Source organism: Moschus berezovskii, chromosome 4, assembly GCF_049115385.1.
Source record: "Moschus berezovskii isolate FMDL1 chromosome 4, NW_MosBer_1.0, whole genome shotgun sequence".
NCBI lineage: Eukaryota > Metazoa > Chordata > Mammalia > Artiodactyla > Moschidae > Moschus > Moschus berezovskii.
In genome coordinates this window covers 10793083-10811575 of record NC_142463.1, presented here as the reverse complement: position 1 = coordinate 10811575, position 18493 = coordinate 10793083, and the positions used below count along the sequence as shown (strand labels likewise).

Below are 18493 nucleotides of genomic sequence, written 5' to 3'. Positions count from 1 at the left end.
ACTGAGTCAGAGATGGATACAGTCATTTCCATTCTTAAAAGAGAGGAAAACAGAAGGAAAACTTCTCAAAAAGTCTAAGTCATTCCCAGCAAGGGAACACCAATAGAACCACCGCAAATTCTGCTTGGGTGTGCTGCCCTGTGGCCTGACAGACAATGCGCTCCTGAGGACAGGCACCCGGACTGGCCTATCTCTGCATCTGGCTCAGCTCAGCCCGGCAGAAACGCCACACACAGGATTGCAGTAAATGACACTGAAAGCAAGGGTGAGCAGGTGAACAAGACCAGACACCTCTCCTCCAAGAGGGGCACCGACACTAAGGAACAGCTCCGGCGAGGGCCAAGGACCCACACTGCCTCATCCCCAGGATCTCCCAGGAAGCCACCCTGGGGAGTCCTCTCACTGTAATCACTACTCCAAGAGAACTGTACCATACACTGGCGTCTTCCCAGGCAGGATGACGATAATGAGCTGCAGCCCTGAGTAGGTGTTCTTGAGATGCCGGAACATGGGCTCCACGCTGTCTGCCCCCTGCGCATATTTGCAGAAGCAAGGCTGGCCCTGGATGGGCATCCCTGCGTCCTTGGAAATCTTCCGCAGCTGGTCCGTGAAGTTCCTGCAGCACAAGCATGGTCACGACAAGAGGCAATTAAGTCCCACTGGAATACTTCTAACCGAACACCTCCATCTTAGGTCCCCAGCACTATGACAAGCACTAACAGATTCTAAGAGGAATGAGACATCATCACATCTAGTATAAAAACCACATTTATAGTTGCGTAGAACAAGGTAGGACTTGCTAAGTGTTCAATGGTATAAGCAGAGAGCTGAGGGAGCCCAGAAAAATGGGAATTCTCAAAGTCTCCCACCTGTCCCACTCAAGCAGCTGGTTCCTGTGTTCTAAGTCTACAGCAATAGGAAGATGTCCAAGAGGAAGGCCTCTTGGCTTAAATTAAAACAAATGAGCTTCCAACAGTGATCAGAGCACAGGAGATGCTTGGAAAAAAATGTGCTCCCTCCTCCCCTATGGATTGTTTGAAGCCTGAGAGCAAATAATTAAACAAGCTTCTTTCTTTTGGCTTTAGAGCTTTACCCTAAGAAAAGAAGACAAAGTTGGAAAAGAGGGTACACATGCAATAGATTTTTTAAAAAAAATCAAGCTACATAAATATGACAGACTGAAAGGAGCAGTAGGAAATTCAATTTGTGAAAAACCTACATTGAGATTAAAAGCAACAAGGTACAAATAGAGAATAAAAGCAATTGTTGAAGGGATGTTATCATATCGCACACAAACATCAATAAGATGGGTTTAAAAACCTATGCAGTGAGAAAATAAATTCTTTCAATCAGTTAAAAAAAAACACATGAGATTAATACAGTACAACACTGTTGCGTAAAATTTTAAACCACTTATATAGGTATATAACACATATAAATTGAATAGAAAGGTTACAGTAATTCAAGAAAGTGACTGAATCAGAAAGGAGAAATGGGACTAGAATGGAGGATACAAAGGACTGTCAAATTTATCTGAAATATTTTATTTACTGTTTAAAAAGGATAAAATAAACATGACAATATTCTGGATGACAGACACATGGATGTTTTCCATATATTTTTTAAGTTTTTCAAATAAACATTAGAATAAAAAATACAATCTATTATTTCATATAACTAAGTGCCAGGTCTCTGAAGGACTACTAAGAATGTTTCTTCCACTTCTCTGCTTTGCATACAACTACAGCATAGCTATTAAAAAAGCCGATGTGTTAACTAGCTTCCATTAATAAGTGGGTCTCTACTTCAAGGAAAGTGGTATTCCCTATCTTCTATTACCAGATCACACTTGGGATATTATGTCCAGTGCTGGGGGCCACAAAGTGTTGAGAGAACTCTAGGATGGGGACTGTCTTAAAATCTTGTCCTAAAAGCGACACAGCTGAGGTAACAGGGCCTCTGAGAGTTGACCCTAGGATTCCCTTATCCATCCCCAATTACCAATTTCTCTACCTCCACGGCCATCTTCATCTCTTCCCCTTATGTCTCAGTGGAAATGATGGCTTTTCCTGTGCTCTGGATCCCATTCCTTCATACACACGTAGGAACTTTGTTCTATCTCCTTTCTAGTTTTTCTGGATTCTATTTTCAGCCTCTGTTCACTATACACATGTTCCATAGACAATCTCATCCACTGCCACAGCTGAAAACTCCCAAATCTTAAATCTTTGGCCCAGGACTATACAAGCAACTGGCCCAGGTATACAAATCACATATTACCCCCCTGCATCCAGAGATCACTGCAAGAAGGTTATTGTCTGATGAACCAACTACTTCCAAATCAAAGATTCTAGGTTTGTCAGGTTCCGTGCCCCAAAATATCCAAACAACAAATTGCTTCTCAAAAGAACAGGACAGGGGAAAGACATGAGAATGAGAGAGAAACAAACCCAGAATAGAACAACCAACAAGGTAACACAAAGGCACAGAATTGACAGCCTTTCTAATACTGGTTAAGAAATCAGCCCTCCAAAGCCTGGCCATGGCTAAGAGCAGGCCTACATGGGGCCAAAATCCCAAGAACTCAGGAAAGGAGATAAGAGATACTCATTCAAGACAACTATAATTGTGATGGAGGCAGCTGTGCATCTGTGAGGGGAGAAGGAGGGCCACAGTCTCCACATTCATCAGGGGCTGCTGTGATTCTTATGAAAATCCCAGGTGAACCCACCAGGGCACACATCTGTACTGATTCCCATCACTGCCCAAAGTGGTCAGCTCCACTGATTCTTTCTCAGCTCCAGAATGCACTGACCTTACTCCAGATCCAGAGAAAACAAAGAGCTAGCACTTCAAAGGACAGCAGAAACTGAACTGCATACTTCTAATGGGTAAATTTTGTGGTATTTGAAAAATAAAAGACTGCAGGGGGAGGGTCAGTGATTTCTTCACTTATTCACTCACTCATTCAAGACCATTATCCCCCTAACCGATTCCTTTAAGCCGCCTGGCTGTACGTCTTAATTGCTGTCATCTACTCCCAGCCACTCAGCCACAGGTGGCTCAGAGGCCCTTACAACTCATGTTTACCTAACTCAGGTCGCTTGGACCCAAATGAACAAATTCTGTCCATAGGAAAGGACAGCTCAGAGTACCAGCTGAACTTTTATTTCTAATTAGAAATATAAGCTCTGAAACTTCAGATCTGATTTGGCCCCAATTTGACACTTTCTTGATAATGCAAACCTTGTACAAGTTACTTAACCTCTTTGAGCCTTAGACTGAAAACGGAAATACCACCACTACTCACTGTGAAGATGAAATAAGAGAACATAAAATTAGGTACAATGTCAGCATAAATATTATAGTCATGACTACTACTATTTCCTACCCATGTTAAATACTGTAACAATAGAACAATTCAGGTCTCCCTTAGGAGGTTCACATCCTAAAATTATCATCTGACACAGATATGGCTCCTTATCAAGACTCCTGACCACAGAGGGACAGAAAAGAAGCAGGGAGAAGTTTAAGCCAGATAGCACAGGGGGCAAAGTCAAAAGTCAAAAAAAAAAAACAGACTACAGAGCAAATCTTGGCCCCTTGGGAGTAGAGGAATTTAGGCAACTCGCAGCAGCAGCAGCAGCAGGGTCCTTCCCACCTTTCCACCCATACATTCAACCTCCTTACTTGAGCACTTCTTCTCGACACTGTTTTTGGGGTGCGAAGCAGGCGATGGCCCAGACTTTGATCTCAATGCCATTGTAGAACTGTTTCCCCCGCATGTCCCAGACACCCTGATTGGGTGTGGCAATGGCCCGGTTCTGGGGATAGGCAGAGGGGGCGCCCAGGTGAGCTTCAATAGAGCCAGGTGGGTAGGGGAGCAAAAGCCACTGGCTGTAACAACCCAACCTCCCCCCAAAGCCCCAGAGACGTTGTCTGGCCCTGACCCTGCTCACCCGGCCGCCATACTGCAAGATGGGCGCCGGCAGCACTCGTCCCGTAACCTCCGTCATGTCATCCTTCACCTTGATCCCAAATTCCTGGATGTAGGGATCTAGGTTGTAGCTGGCATTCTTCATCTGCAAGATAAAAGAAGGGGATCTCAGGAGAGCAGTAGCTCACCCTCCGGGTCCCAAGCAGAAAGCCCTGAAGAGCAGCTGAGGCTGGTAAGGAATACCGCTAGAAAGGGGGAGAAAGTGGAAGATGAGCTAAGTGGGAGCAGATAACATAGGGAAGTAATACAGGAGAAAAAAAGAGATAGGAAGCAAAGCAGCTATAGGGTCAAGAAGCAAGAGCAGTCCCAGGTAACCAATCCAGACTTGTTTTCCTAAGAGTCCTGCCAAGTCAGAGAAGCATCTACTTGCTACCAGGGACTTCCATGACTGAGCAACCAAGCATACGTTTCTCTGCATCCTCACTGACCAGGCGGCTAATCTCCTCTTGTCTGTCTGGGGCCGATCTAGCTGTAGCCTTTATCATGGTTGAGGTCTGGTTGTCAGTCAGCTTCTTAATGCAGCGCTGCCCAGCCACAATGTTACAGACCTAAGGAAACGAGAAGAAGAGGTAGCGCTGGCTTGAGTAGAGTCTACCCTGTACCCAGAGCCCCACAGAAAGGCCCTGGCTGCCAGTTCTGAGAAATGAACTACAAAAATCTCTTGTTCACAGACAGGTAAGTTAGAAAACATTCATGTGCAATACAAAAGTCTATATAGCCACTCTGTGATTAAGGGCTTAGGATCCAGAGCCAGTTGCGGGTTCAGGGCTCATATGTTAAATACAGAGAACAGTAACAATTGTTTGGAGACTAAATAAAATAAAGCACTTAAAGAATCAAGTACAGTTCTGAACATAGTCAACACTCAGTGGTGGTGGTTTATTCACTAAGTCGTGTACGACTTTTGCAACCCCATGGACTGTAGCCTGCCAGGTTCCTCGGTCCATGGGATTCCCCAGGCAAGAATATTAGAGTGGGCTGCCATCCCCAAACACTTAGTAAGTTGTAGCATAAATTATTATTTACCAAAGGACCTAACCTAGAACTTTTTTGAATACTAAGAAAACTCAATATACACAAACTGGATTCTTAGATAGTAGGCAGCTGTCCAATGGTAGCAGGCAGCAGGTTGTTCCATCCTGCAACACACCAGAACTAGACCTGGTTAGTTCTTAAGCCCCAGTATACAGATGATCGCTGAGCCCTTGGACTATAGAAATCACTGTCTCTGTTGACTGACAGTGTCCTCTGCTGGTATGAGGAATATCTTACCACATGGTTCCTCTGTACTGGGCCTAAGAGAACACAATGGAGACCAGAAAAGACTTTCTAGTGATATATAAGATTTCCATTCTATTGCTTCCTGAATATATATGATATTCAGGAAGCTGTGAACAGGAAGCCTTTTGGCAGAGGAGAGAGAAACAACAGGTTTGGAAGACTTGAGTATGAAGTCCAGCTTTGCCAATTCTAGATGATGTTACCTTGGGCAGGGCTCTTAATCACTCTAAGACTTTGCTTCTTTAATTTTAGTCACAGGAAAAAACACTAGCTGTCTCTTAAAGCTGTTGTGAGGACTGAGATGAAATGAAATGTAAAACTTGCTCCCATAGGGCCAACACTCTTAAGTACTGATCCTCTGCCTAATTTCCAGAGTTCATGAACAATGGTAGGGAAAACCAGGACCAGGTCACCTACCCTTAAACTCTGTATTTCAAAGAATACACATTAGTCAATTTACTTAATGAAAACCCAGAATTGTTAAAATTTGTGAGGTTGCTCTCTTGAAGGCAATTTACAGGTGCAGATAATTTCAATTACAGAATCAACACTAGGAAAAAAAAGCAGAGATGTGGAGAAACTGGATCTCTTGTGCATTGCCAGTGGGAATGTAAAACGGCACACCTGTGTGGAAAACAGTATGGTGAGTCCTCAAAAAATTAAACACAGAATTACCATACAATCCAGTAATTCCACTTCTGGGTATGTACTCAAAAGAAAAGAAAGCAGGGACTAGAACAAATATTTGTACATCTATCTTCACAGCAGCATTATTCATAATAGCTAGAAGGCGAAAGCAACCCAAGTATCCATCAATAAATGAATGGGAAACAAAATGTGTTACATACATACATGGAAATATTATTCAACCTTAAAAAGGGAGTTCTGACATACATTACAACATAGATGAACCTTGAAGACATTATGCTAAGCAAAACTGGCCAGTTTAAAAAGGCCATGTATTATATAATTTCATTTATATGAAATGTCCAGGATAGACAAATCCATAGAGACAGAAGCAGATTAGAGATTAGCAGGGGCTAGTGCGGAGGATAGAAGGAATGGTAAGTGACTATTAATGGGTGTGGTCTTTCTCTGGGGGAAGATGAAAATGCTTTAGAATCACACAATGGTAATGGTTATGCAACTCTGTGAATACACTAAAAACCACTGAATTGTACATTTTAAGAGGGCAAATTTTATGGGATGCAAATTATGTCTCAATAAAGCTATTCTGAAGAAGATATATCACCTACAATAGACTATATGATTTGACCCTGTACCTCTCTCCAAAATCATCTCCTACTTTTCTCACCATAAACTACATGCCATTCACTATGTCCTTCTATCTCTCTCAAGAATATCCAAGCTCTCTGCTGCCTACGTATTTGCTATTAAACTCATGCCTGAAAGGTTCTTCCTTCAGGTTGTTAAAAGATTGGCTCTATCTCATAATTTGGGACTCAGTTCAACTGTCTCCTAAAAGAAGCCTTCCCTGACCACAGAAACTAAAGTGAATCTTCAACTCCCTCCACTTTATGACTGTTCCCTTAACCATATGGCACTTACCACCAACTGAAACTATCTTATTTGTCTATTTCCCCCTTCTAGATTTCAAGCTCCATGACAGCAAGGACCCTGCCTCTCTTGTTGCCTTCCTGGCACCTAGGAGTATAGGACTTTTGTAGGAGCTCAATAAATATTTGTTAAATAAACAAGCAACAGTAAAAATCAAAATATGTCATCATATAAGTCATTCACCATGGAAACTACTGTTTAAACAGAAATCATGGCAATTTGCTAACAGATCTCAGCTTGCAATAGATATTACCTAAAGCCTATCTACTTAGCTGGAACTGCCCCTAAAGACTTCTGCTTCCATCTCAGAGAACATGCTGTCCTCATCTCATTTTCTATGCATCAGCAGCTATTAACTGTATCAGAGTTCTTGGGTTTGGGGATCTCTTCTTTCTCCCTTCAGCCTAATTTCCTCTGGTTAGTTCTGAAATCCCAAAAGTTCACAGAAGGCTTAGGTCCCAGATATCTGACTCCCACCGCTAGAAGAGAATAAGACGGTAATCTAGGCTCCAGTGCTTCGTCAACATAAACATTCATATTTGACAGAATCTTTGGAGTCTGTAAAAAGAGATACTGATAAAGCAAGTCTAGGTGGAACCTGAGATTCTGCATTTCAAACAAGCTCTTAGGTAATAACTATGCTCTTGGTTTGCTGACCACACTTTGAGCAGCATTGGACTAGAGGTAGGTTCTCAGTAGACATTCTGGCTGCCAACAGGGAGGCCCTAAACATTATGGCTAGTGCATAACAAACCAAATACCGACTAGTGGTTCTCCATTTGCATTCTATGACTTAAAGAGCATGACTATTCTTTCTTTAATTGCAGAATTTCAAAGGTTGGCTGAAGCATAAAAATATGACAAATCTTGGTTAAAACTTTTTCAAAAGGAACACATTGATTACTGGGGAAACAGGATTCCCATTACAGGTAACATTCACCTCCAATATCTGTAAAATAAAGTACATTTGTATCTTTAGGTTATTTAGGATTCCCAGCTCCAGATAGGGAAAGAGAAATTAAGAGGACATGAGTGTATCTTAGAGTGTTCATTATGTTTCTTGTAGTGATGTCAAAACACACCAAATGGTACACTTAAAATGTGCAGTTTATTGTATGTCAACTATAAATAAAGCCATACAGAAATGAAAAAATAAATAAATAAATAAAGGACATGCATGTAGGTATCTGCAGTCTCTGTCCTGAATGAACTAATTACTTATTAAACAGTAAATACATACAGCTTCACCTCTGCCTGGCAGTCCTGAAAAACCATAAGAGCAGGACAGAAGTTAAGTAAAGAATTCAGCAGTTAAGAATGATGACTGCGTTTCGCAGAATGACCTCTCAGAACATCACTTTTCCAAGCCTTAAAATGATGAGACTATAAATGGAAGAACAGACCTCTGACGATCTGTGTGCAGGTACAATGCCTGTTCCCCAGCCCAGCCATTACTTGGCAGCCTCACCTCTAGGGGCAGGTAGGTATGCTTTTGTTCCTGGCCAACTTGCAGGCAAGGCAGGTGGGGATACTTGAGCTGCAGGTTATATTTCTGCTTGAAATACTGGGCCACTGTGCACTCCACAGTCTGTCCACTCTCCAGCTGCAGAGGAAACCTGTTTGGGGGAAGGGAAAGAGGTGTCATAGTCCAGCATTCGATAACACCTTTCTAGACCTATAACCATGCACAGGGCCAGACTTGACTTCATTCCTTTCCAGCCTCTGTGAGCATTCCTGCTACTCATGGGAAAGCAGAGGCAATACAGGGCTCCAAGAGTGAAGCCAAAGATTTGAAAAACAAGTTACACAATGGTCAGATCATATCCGATTCATCTGTATTTCTAATGTTGAGCATGAAGTCTGACACACAGTAGTCACTCATGGTCCAGCACAGTCTGAAGTGAAGATTTTAGACAAAATCAGTGATAACTTTCCCCAAGGTCTAACCCAGGATCTCAGCTTTCTTTTTCAGGAGTAAGTTCAGAGAGATTCTAACATTTATAGAACTGAGAAAGAAGCCAGAGAAAGACACTTGCTCTACAGTAAAGTCCAAGAAGGAAAGGCAGAGACCAAGAAGGTAAAAATGGTAGGGAGAGTCTCTATCAATGGATCTGGGAATGTTAGGGGAGGAATGCCAAATTCCTACAGTTTATCTTCAAAAACAGAGCTCATCCTCAGGGCCAGGTGGGGGGATAGAGAGTGTGAATGGAGTATGTTGAAATATCTTCCTGGTGGCCCTCCTCCACCAGTGGTATGGCTTAGCAGCCCCATCAACTTACGTCTGATGGCTGGCAGGGCGGCGGGTAACATTACACACGCGGTATTTCCTCTTCATCTGTCCACAGTGGGTCACTTCCACCTTCAGGCCTGGGATATACACACTGCTTGTCAGAGTTGGAAAAGGTTGCTCATGTGCCCAGGCTTGGCCTCTCGCCTGAATATATCCCAAGGGGATTTCCTTTTAGAACTAAAGAGAAAGTAGCACTGATTCCCCTCCCCACCTGGTTGGGTCCTCACCCTTGATCTTCTTGGTGAAGTGCACACGAGAAAGAAGCACTGATTCCCCTCCCCACCTGGTTGGGTTCTCACCCTTGATCTCCTTGGTGAAGCGCACACGCTGAGAGTCCGTGAGGGCTTTGGGCTGCTCGTCTATGTTCCTGATGTCGAGCACCTCACACATGAACTCAATCACTGGCTGTGCCTTGTAGAAGGCAGTGGCTGAGACTGTGGGGACAGGGTAGGTACAGCTCAACTCAGATTCTGTCTTCCAGAATAAAGGGAGGCACTGCTCTTTACACCCTCTTCCTCATAGGGTATAGGGATTGGGGAGGGCTCCCAGGGCTGCAGGGATTAGACTAGGAGTGTGGTTACAGAGCTGGGAGGGATGAGGCTGGGAGTGCGGTCACTGGACTCAGGGTGCCCCTGGCTCCATAGCTCTCCCCACTCACCATCAATGTTGAGCATCATCTTCCACATGGCAGGGCGCACAGACTGGTGAAAGCCGAACCAGACCTCGCGCCCACCCCCCAGCGGGTGGTAGTAGCCCTCAGGCGGTGAGAAGAAGGAGCGGCCCACAGGGGTGTACCTGGCAGGGACAGGCAGAGAACTGGTCCCTCGGGCACAGGCCCCCCCCCTGTGAGGCATCCTGGGCACGGAGGAGCCCTGGCCTGAAAGGCAGGACACCAGGGCTTTAATTCCAGCTCTCATCTTTTACTAGCTGTGTGACTGACCTTGTACGAGACTCTACCCTTTTTCTGCGCTGCAGAGACAGATGGGGTGAGGTCCAAGAAAAACTAAAAGGGACAGGGCCAAAGCTTTGTACCACCTAAATGTATATGCACGTTTGCCTGGCATATTGAAAGGCATACTGCGGGACCTTACAATATACGCTTATTTCCCTCCTCCTCCCATACACTTCTGCCACCACTAGTAGCCCAGATATTAACTACACCAAGTACCTCATGGATGCCAGGTGCCTCATGGCTACATCCAGGGCTTGCACAGACTCCAGGGGAACAGGGATCTGGCCACTGACCAAGGCTTCATGCAGCATGCGCCAGCTCACAATGGCCAGCCACTTGATGGAGACCTTGAAGATTCGATCCTTCCCTTCCCCAGGGATTGTCACCTCAAAGTCAACCTTCAGTAAAGAGAAAGGAGTGAAAGATTTCCAATGCTTTCCCACAATTCAATGTTCCTTGCCCTGCCCCTACTGCCCCTAACCCCTAAGATTTGCCAAGAATCTGCTCCTTAAGCTGATAAGGACTCACAATGAAGACTTCTGAGTATATCCAGCCGCTAAGTCTCCAGCCACCTTGGCTCAGTGTATCGCTATGCCCCTCTCAAACACACTTAGTAGTAAGTCCTTTAGGTCTATTTTAAGTCTAATCTCAGTCTGTTTGGGATACGGACAGACATACAGTAGGCTAAATAAACATAAGCACCTACCCATCCCTCAACCTAAAACACACTTTCTCAGCACAAACAATGAAAGGGATGTCCGGACACCAGACTCCAAATAGGCTTACTTGAGCTCTGTCCCTCCCCAGACCCTTGACACAGGTCCAGCATGACTCCCGACCGTACCCGCTCGTTGCCAATGGGCAGCGCTGTGACAGTGTAAATGTTCTTCTTTCCATCATACACGGGCTTGCGGTCACCAAAGATCTGAGGCTTGAAATGCTGGACCATGTATTCCACCACTTCCCTGTGGAGAACGGGAAAAGCCAGAGGAAGCTGAAGGTCTACTATTTCAAGCTCCTGGAAGTAATTTAAAGTCCAGGCAATGTCCCATCTACTTGCTGCTGCTGCTGCTGCTAAGTCACTTCAGTCGTGTCCAACTCTGTGTGACCCCATGACGGAAGCCCACCAGGCACCCCTGTCCCTGGGATTCTCCAGGCAAGAACACTGGAGTGGGTTGCCATTTCCTTCTCCAATGTGTGAAAATGAAAAGTGTGAAGTCGCTCAGTCGTGTCCGACCCTTAGCGACCCCACGGACTGCAGCCTACCAGGCTCCTCCATCCATGAGATTTTCTTAGGCAATAGTACTGGAGTGGCTTGCCATTGCCTTCTCCGCCCTAGAGCACTACCAGGCTATTATTTTCCCAACACGGCCTTTCCTCCCACCCATCTACCTGCTGCTGCTGCTGCTGCTGCTGCTACTGCTGCTGCTGCTAAGTCACTTCAGTCGTGTCCGACTCTGTGTGACCCCACAGACGGAAGCCCAACAGGCTCCCCCGTCTCTGGGATTCTCCAGGCAAGAACACTGGAGTGGGTTGCCATTTCCTTCTCCAATGTGTGAAAGTGAAAAGTGAAAGTGAGGTCAGTCAGTCGCGTCTGACCCTTAGCGACCCCACAGACTGCAGCCTACCAGGCTCCTCCATCCATGGGATTTTCTAGGCAAGAGTACTGGAGTGGCTTGCCATTGCCTTCTCCCCCATCTACCTACTAGCTACTAATTCTGTCCTACCAGCTACTAATCTCTATAACAATGCTTCTCAAGCTTCATATGAATCACCTGGAGATATAAAATGCAGATTCTGATTCAGCAGATTTAGAGCTAAGTCTGATATTCTACATCTCTAACGTGCTGTCAGGTGGTATTTTTGGTCCTTGGATCACCAAGGCTCCAAAGGACCCAAAAGAGTGATTGTGAGTGCCTTCTGAGGGGAGAAGAGCTTAATCTCAGGGTCTATCCAGAATCAGGAACAAAAATCCAGGCTGCTCCAATCCCCAAGATGATAATCAAAAAAGGTAGAGGAAGAAGCCTGAATTGGAATAGGAATAAAGTGTGGAAGAAGAACCTCATCTCTTCTATCTCTCTCTGAAGCCTTTAGTTCTACCATCCTGTTTTCTCTCCATTATTATCTCTTTCTTGATTTCACTTCCTATCCTCTGATGTTTAGATTCCAAAGTATCCATCTATCCTTCAAAATCCCAACCCATCTGACCTCTTCACTTTCAAAATCAAACATCTTGAATACTACTGGATAAAAAGACTGAAAATACACATTGGAAGCCAACTGTAAACACATGCTTTCAATGTCAATTAGGCCTCAGTGCTGCCCAGCAATCTTTTTCTTAACTCTGATCATTCCATCCTCGTAGATTGTGTCAAACCTTCTCCACTACACCCGTAACAACAGAACCCATTCCTACCTCAGATCAAAAAGCATCTTTAATAATTTTGAAAAGAGTACAGTGTAGAAGGCAAGGCCACCCTCAAGTTTCCAGACATAAAAACAAATATATTTATATAGACAAGCTTTTCCTTTTTCTTTCCTCTCACACTTGAAATATCCCTTCTGTGTATAAATTTTTAAGTATCTTAAAATATGTTCAACATCACTCATTAGAGAAATACAATTTAAAATCAGACCAAGATATAATTCTCTAGTTACCAGAATGCCAATAATTAAAAAACCCAGTATACTGAATTGGTGCAGATATGGGGGGACACCTTACTAATGGGGATAAAAATTGGTACAACTTACCTTAAAAAAAAAACTGGCACTACCTCAAAAATTGTAAATGTTCTGTGCCAGCAATTCTAGTCCTAGGACTTTATCCTACAGATACATTCATGCTTGAGAGCAAAAACGTATCTCTATTAATATTCTACACAGTTTCATTTTTGTAGCAAAAGTTTAGACTTGACCTAAATGTTCCTGAATAGATTATTATTAAATATCTTATAATAAAGAATGAGGCACCTGTAGGTACTGATATGTATCACTTTCCAAAATACGTTGCTCAGTGGAAAAAGCAAGGTGCAGAGCAAGATATATAAGATTCTGTATTCCGTGTGTTTTAAAATATTTGTATACAAATATGCTTGTATATGTATAGAAAAATATCTGGAAGTGTACTGAAGGGTAATAACGAATGCATCTGGGGAAAGGGACTAGGGGACTGGAGGTCAGGGTAATAGGAGACATTTTTCACTGTTACTCTTTCTGTAATATTAAAAACTTTTTTTATACTGTGCATGAATAGTTTTCAAGTAATAACAAAATAATTTTAAGAAAAATGATTAACTCTTCTAAGGCTAATTCTTCAAATTGTGTATCCCGTGTGTCCTCCTGCCTTAGCCGGAACATCCCACTCATCCCTTCCTCTCTGTCCTGTACCTTTAACCTCTCCTACACTAGCTCCTTCTTGGTTTATAAACATATCCACGTCTCATTCTTAAAAACTGTTCATTCATCCATTTCAACAAATACTGAAATGCAGCAGGCTTGAGACCTGTAATCTTCTCAAGCCAACATATTCCTTCTCTCCCATGCTTCACTGTCAATTTATCTAGAAAAAAGCGATCTGCTCTCACTATCCCTACCACAACCATTCACTTATTTCTTAACTCACTTTTACCAACTGAGCCACCAGGGAAGCCCCTATTCCTTAACTTACTCTTAGATTACTAGCCCAATTCCTCCACTGGAACAGCTGTAGTAAAAGCTATCAATAGTCTCAAAACTGCCAAATCAAGTGATCTATGTCAACATTTACCTTAAGTTAGAATTTCTTCCTTGAAAATGTTCTTGAATTTGGTGATATCACCTTCAACGAGTTTTTCTTTTACCTCTCTGGATTCTTTTTAAGCTGTGAGACTCAGGAAAATAAGGACTACCGAACTTGGTGGCTTAAATGTGCATCACTTACCGGTTGACTCTGCGAGGACACTTATCTGGCTTGATATCCACTTCGTAGTGATAGACGTCAATCTTAGGGATGTCCACTTCAAAGTAATTGGCCAGGAGCTTGATTGGCTTCCCCACAGTGCCGATGCCAGGCCGGCGAGGTGCCTGGAACACCTGCTGCAGGGGGGGCAGGTAGGCGCCTGCAGCTACAAGACAGAGCGCCTGGTGAGGGTGAAGTCTGGTAATCTCCTTACCACTCCGGTCAGAGAGCACAAGGCCTCCAAGAGTGACAGCAGCAGGGTGCAGGGAAGCCTCTTTCCTGCCCACCCAACCTAAATGAGGACTTCCACTGGGGGAAACCCAGGCCCTTTTTTAAAAAAATTCTTTCCAGTTAGGAAAATTACCCTTGTGATCTACCTTAAATTCATCAAGTGAGTACATAATAACTTCCTATTACACGTTAAATAAAGGGAGTAAATTTGGCTCTTTCTTTCCTCTACTACATTGAGACATCTGCTTCCACCAGGTATCCAGCAGACCCTATTATCTGTCAGCTAGATGCTCACTTCACTCATCACCATCCTGAACACACAAAAAAGCATCACTTAAAGCTCCTCCAACTGCAGGCAAGAGGAAGACCTAAAGAAGGCCAAGTGCCAGGGAAAGGGGTGGGGCGGGGCAACAAGCAAGGAAGAGGGCCAATGTCTGGGAAAGGCAACAGAATGACTGAGGTTGGAAAAGGAGAAAAGGCTAACAGGACAGATTCTGGAGACCAAGGAAAGGAGAGAGGCTGAAACGGAGCTGCTAAAGAGGCTAGAACTGGAGGTCACAGCAGAGAAATGCTTGAATTGGGAAGGAGGAAAGGCTGGAATAGGGGCTGGGGCAAGACAGGTTAGAGCTGACAGCCTAGGCAGGAAGTAAGGCTCCAAGTAGGGAGAGAATGAAGCAAAAGTTCAAAAGAAGAAAAATCTAGGGAATGAAGGTAAGCTAAACACAGGTGACTAAAGCAAGAGCAGGGTAGAGTAGAGGACTTAGGAAGGAGGGGCAGCAATTATCATGCTGGAGATGAGATTACTGGCTCTGTGAAGAAGAACACAAGATTCTCTCCAGGCCCACATCTCCTTCCACACAGAGGGCCCCAACAGTTGCATTAGGGATCAAGACACCAGAGGCCCCCGAGAAAGGGCGAGTGCTGGGCCAGCTCCCACTACTTTCTCCTCTATTGCCACCAGCCTGATTGCTGCCCCTGGTTTTATTTTCTAGCTTGAGGTGAAAGGGAAGAAAAAAGGAAAACTGCCTAAGAGAACCCTTTGTCCACATCTACTATTGTCCTGGCCAATAGAGGACCAGCCCAGTTGGGAGGAGAGAGGTATAAAACAGCGGAGAACCTCCCATTATCAGAGATCTGCTTTCACAGTTGGCCAAGCTGGGGGGATGGGGCATATCCTCCTCTGGGGGGGGTCAGGAAGAGGTCAGAACCCTTCAAGGGAGGGGCATGCTTCCTAGAGCTAAGCTGCCTTGTCTCCTTCTAACCACCTGTCAAGCCTACCCTACAGGGAAACTTAAGAGAAATGGAGGCCCAGCCTGTGGAGAAAAGGCCTTCAGAACTCAGCTACCCGGGGAGGTAAAAGCTTAACTACTAGCACCTAGCCACCTACTGTAGAAAGAGCCGGACAGAAATTATATACAAGCCACAGTCAGACATACACATCCACACACACACTTAGAACTGGACAGTTTACCTTCATACACATACCCCTCACCAACCTAGATTGTGAGTTCTTCAAAGATACAAAGACTGTATGTATCTACCTTGGTCACTGCTGAATCTCCAGTGTCTGGCATACAGGAGGTGTTCAACACACAGATAAGAAACGAATTAACAAACAGACTGTAGACATACCACAAAGAACACACAAGCACAAGCGCACACGCACACACACACACCTGCAAACTGCTCAGAAACAATTATAAACCCAGTTCAGAACAAACAAGACCCTAGAGGAAGTAGCTGGTAAGAGATACCCTTCCCCTCTGCAAATTCTTACATTCCATTCACCTCCTTAGCCTCCCAGGCTGAATAATTGTTTGGAGTCTTGGGAGAAAGACATCCCCTAGAGCTAGGGGCTGGGTAGAAATGATGGGGGATGGGAAAGACACTCTAGCCTCAGAGTCTTCTCTTCCTCAGAAATAGGACTACACACTAGGCTTAGCCTTAGGCACCCTCCATTCCTAGGACGCTCTGGGAAAACAGGGAGGCCCCCACCCTCTCCTTCATACCCAAACTAGGGAAGGCAGGAGGAAGCGAGAACCTCTCTCCCACCTCATCCTTCTGTAAGTCTTACGGCAGTACAAAGTTCCCCCAAACCCACCCAGCCCCCAGCTTTTAGTCTGAGAAAGGGAGACACTTCCCTTCAGACCCAGACAGGGACAGACGGCCACTTTGTGATGCAGATGAGGGCCCCAGCACAGAGGACAAAGCTTGGGCCTTGGGGGAAGGGGGCGGGGCCGTCCTCTGCAGACAAAAGCAAGGAAGGAGGGGCTATGAAAAGGACACTCCCCCTCCCCCATCCCCAGCCAGCCCTGAGAAGGAAAAGTAACAGCCGAAAGGCCTGGCTCAGGGACCCCTTCCCTGCAGTTCTGAGGCCCACATACCTACCAATAAGCTAGACTGCCCATTCAAAAGACAAACTCAAGGCTGGGTTAGCTGTCCAGTAAGCAAAGATGAAGAAGCCAATCTCTCCAAAAAGAATTTATCCACACACTAAGTACACACAAATTAATAGATATCCATACAATGTACTTAACCACTTATGTTCACAATGGAATGTGACTCAATTCAAAAAATAAAGATGTACTTGTGTCAAGGCCTAGACATTAGCTGGTTCTGCAGATAAATAAGGCACCTACTCCACCCTCTAGGAGCTCCCAGTCCAGTATATGTGCTTGAAACACACCTAAGCACAGACAGCGCATCTGGCCTTGAGCCCAGTGAAGCCAGAAACAATACACTGCTTTGTGTACTGTGTCCTCCAACCTCCAAGAAAAGAGTCCTAGCCTAGGAAGGAGGCAGTTATGGGATCCCTCTACTCACAGGTTCCAGAATGAATTTCAATTACACCCTTTCATGAGGTAAAGGCTGCCCCATTAGGCTACAACCAACTCCAGATACCAGGCTCTAGTTCCTTCCCTAGAAGCTTATTTATTGTAACAACAACCAAAAACAAAAAGTCAATTTTTTCAGCACTCTCAAGACCACTAGGAATTCATCAGAATAAAATCATAAGCCGTCTGGTATGGGTGCCATCTCCTATTAATCAATCTGGACTTTTGTGTCCTACTACTCTAGTTCCAGGGGTTGTTGTAAGTAATCTCTAGCCCAGAAAACCTAGAGAGTTCATGGAAAGGAGAAAGGAGCCTAAGGGAAAAAGGAAGTATTAACAGTTTTCTGAAGTCAGTTGCCCCCTGCTTTTCACCTTAAGGCTTATACAGCCTTTACAAGGTTGTTTCCATCTTGGTGAAAGTAGTCACTAAGTACTTAAAGATCACTGAGTGAATGACTTGAATGAGTTGGCAAGAGTTATTTCCTTAAGGGTATTAGATCTGGTACAAAAAACAAAGATGCTTGCTTCAACCAGAAGTGAAATTCATGTCCCAAATGGAAATTCTATTCTCCCTTCAGATCAAACCGAAGTAGTGAGACAAGATCTAAAAGATTCCCAGGTCCAGACTACTCCTTCCACCAAAAAGATAAGACACCTAGGACACAGGAGGTGCCACCACCTGCACCCCATCCAGGGACTCTGGCCTTCTTGGGACAGCCTTGCCTCAGTTTCCCCTCTCTTTTTCTCCTGATTGTGAATAAGAAGAAGTTATGGCTATCACCTGGGACACACTATGGTGAGGACTATAAACTTCCCCCAACGCCATACAACTTATATATGACAAAAGGCTAGCCTGACAACGCTGGGTCTAATAACATGGCTCTGACAGTTTCTGGGGAGTAGAGAGAGCAAAAAGAAAAGATACCCAGTAGGGGACAGCAACCATAAAAACATTAAGGCACAGAAAGATTAGGCTGTCAACTCAGGAAACATTCAAAAGAGAGGTCATTATCCTTGGATTAAAAGATCCCAACTCTACTCACTATTGAACCAGAAACATGCAAACCAGGCAAACAATCCCTTCTACGGAAACCTGGTCCTGGCTTGGTCCCTCAGCAACCAATACATTCTCTAAGGCCTGTCTTCAAGTAAGACCTGTCCCTAACCTAAAACATTGCTCCCATCCGTCTTTCCTCATCCTAGTGGCAGAATAAGAAACTTGTCCATTTCCCTCAACCTATTCTTGGCAAATTGAGACTGAAGGTTTCAGAGCCAAGCGAAAGACCCCCAAGATGGGGAAGGGACCCATTTCCATTTGTGTCCTGCCAGCATAACCTAAGAGAGACTACACCCCATCAGCGCGCTCCTTTTACCAAGTCAACCTGGCGAGATTA

General features: G+C 44.5%; 1 protein-coding gene across 2 annotated transcripts in view; it reads right to left on the bottom strand.

Moving 5' to 3' along the window:
* Positions 1-18493, bottom strand: part of AGO1 (argonaute RISC component 1) — a 35112-nt gene that overhangs the window by 15756 nt on the left and 863 nt on the right. The window contains exons 2-12 of one of the 2 annotated variants that reach the window (XM_055402946.2): positions 14018-14201; positions 10943-11063; positions 10315-10496; positions 9805-9941; positions 9446-9580; positions 9136-9223; positions 8325-8472; positions 4426-4545; positions 3951-4082; positions 3691-3824; positions 432-616 (exon numbers count right to left, since the gene is read on the bottom strand). In XM_055402946.2, the coding sequence (XP_055258921.1) occupies positions 432-616; positions 3691-3824; positions 3951-4082; positions 4426-4545; positions 8325-8472; positions 9136-9223; positions 9446-9580; positions 9805-9941; positions 10315-10496; positions 10943-11063; positions 14018-14201 (1566 nt within the window). The remainder of the gene's footprint in view (positions 1-431; positions 617-3690; positions 3825-3950; positions 4083-4425; positions 4546-8324; positions 8473-9135; positions 9224-9445; positions 9581-9804; positions 9942-10314; positions 10497-10942; positions 11064-14017; positions 14202-18493) is intronic. The other variant, XM_055402947.2, reaches the window with a different exon arrangement.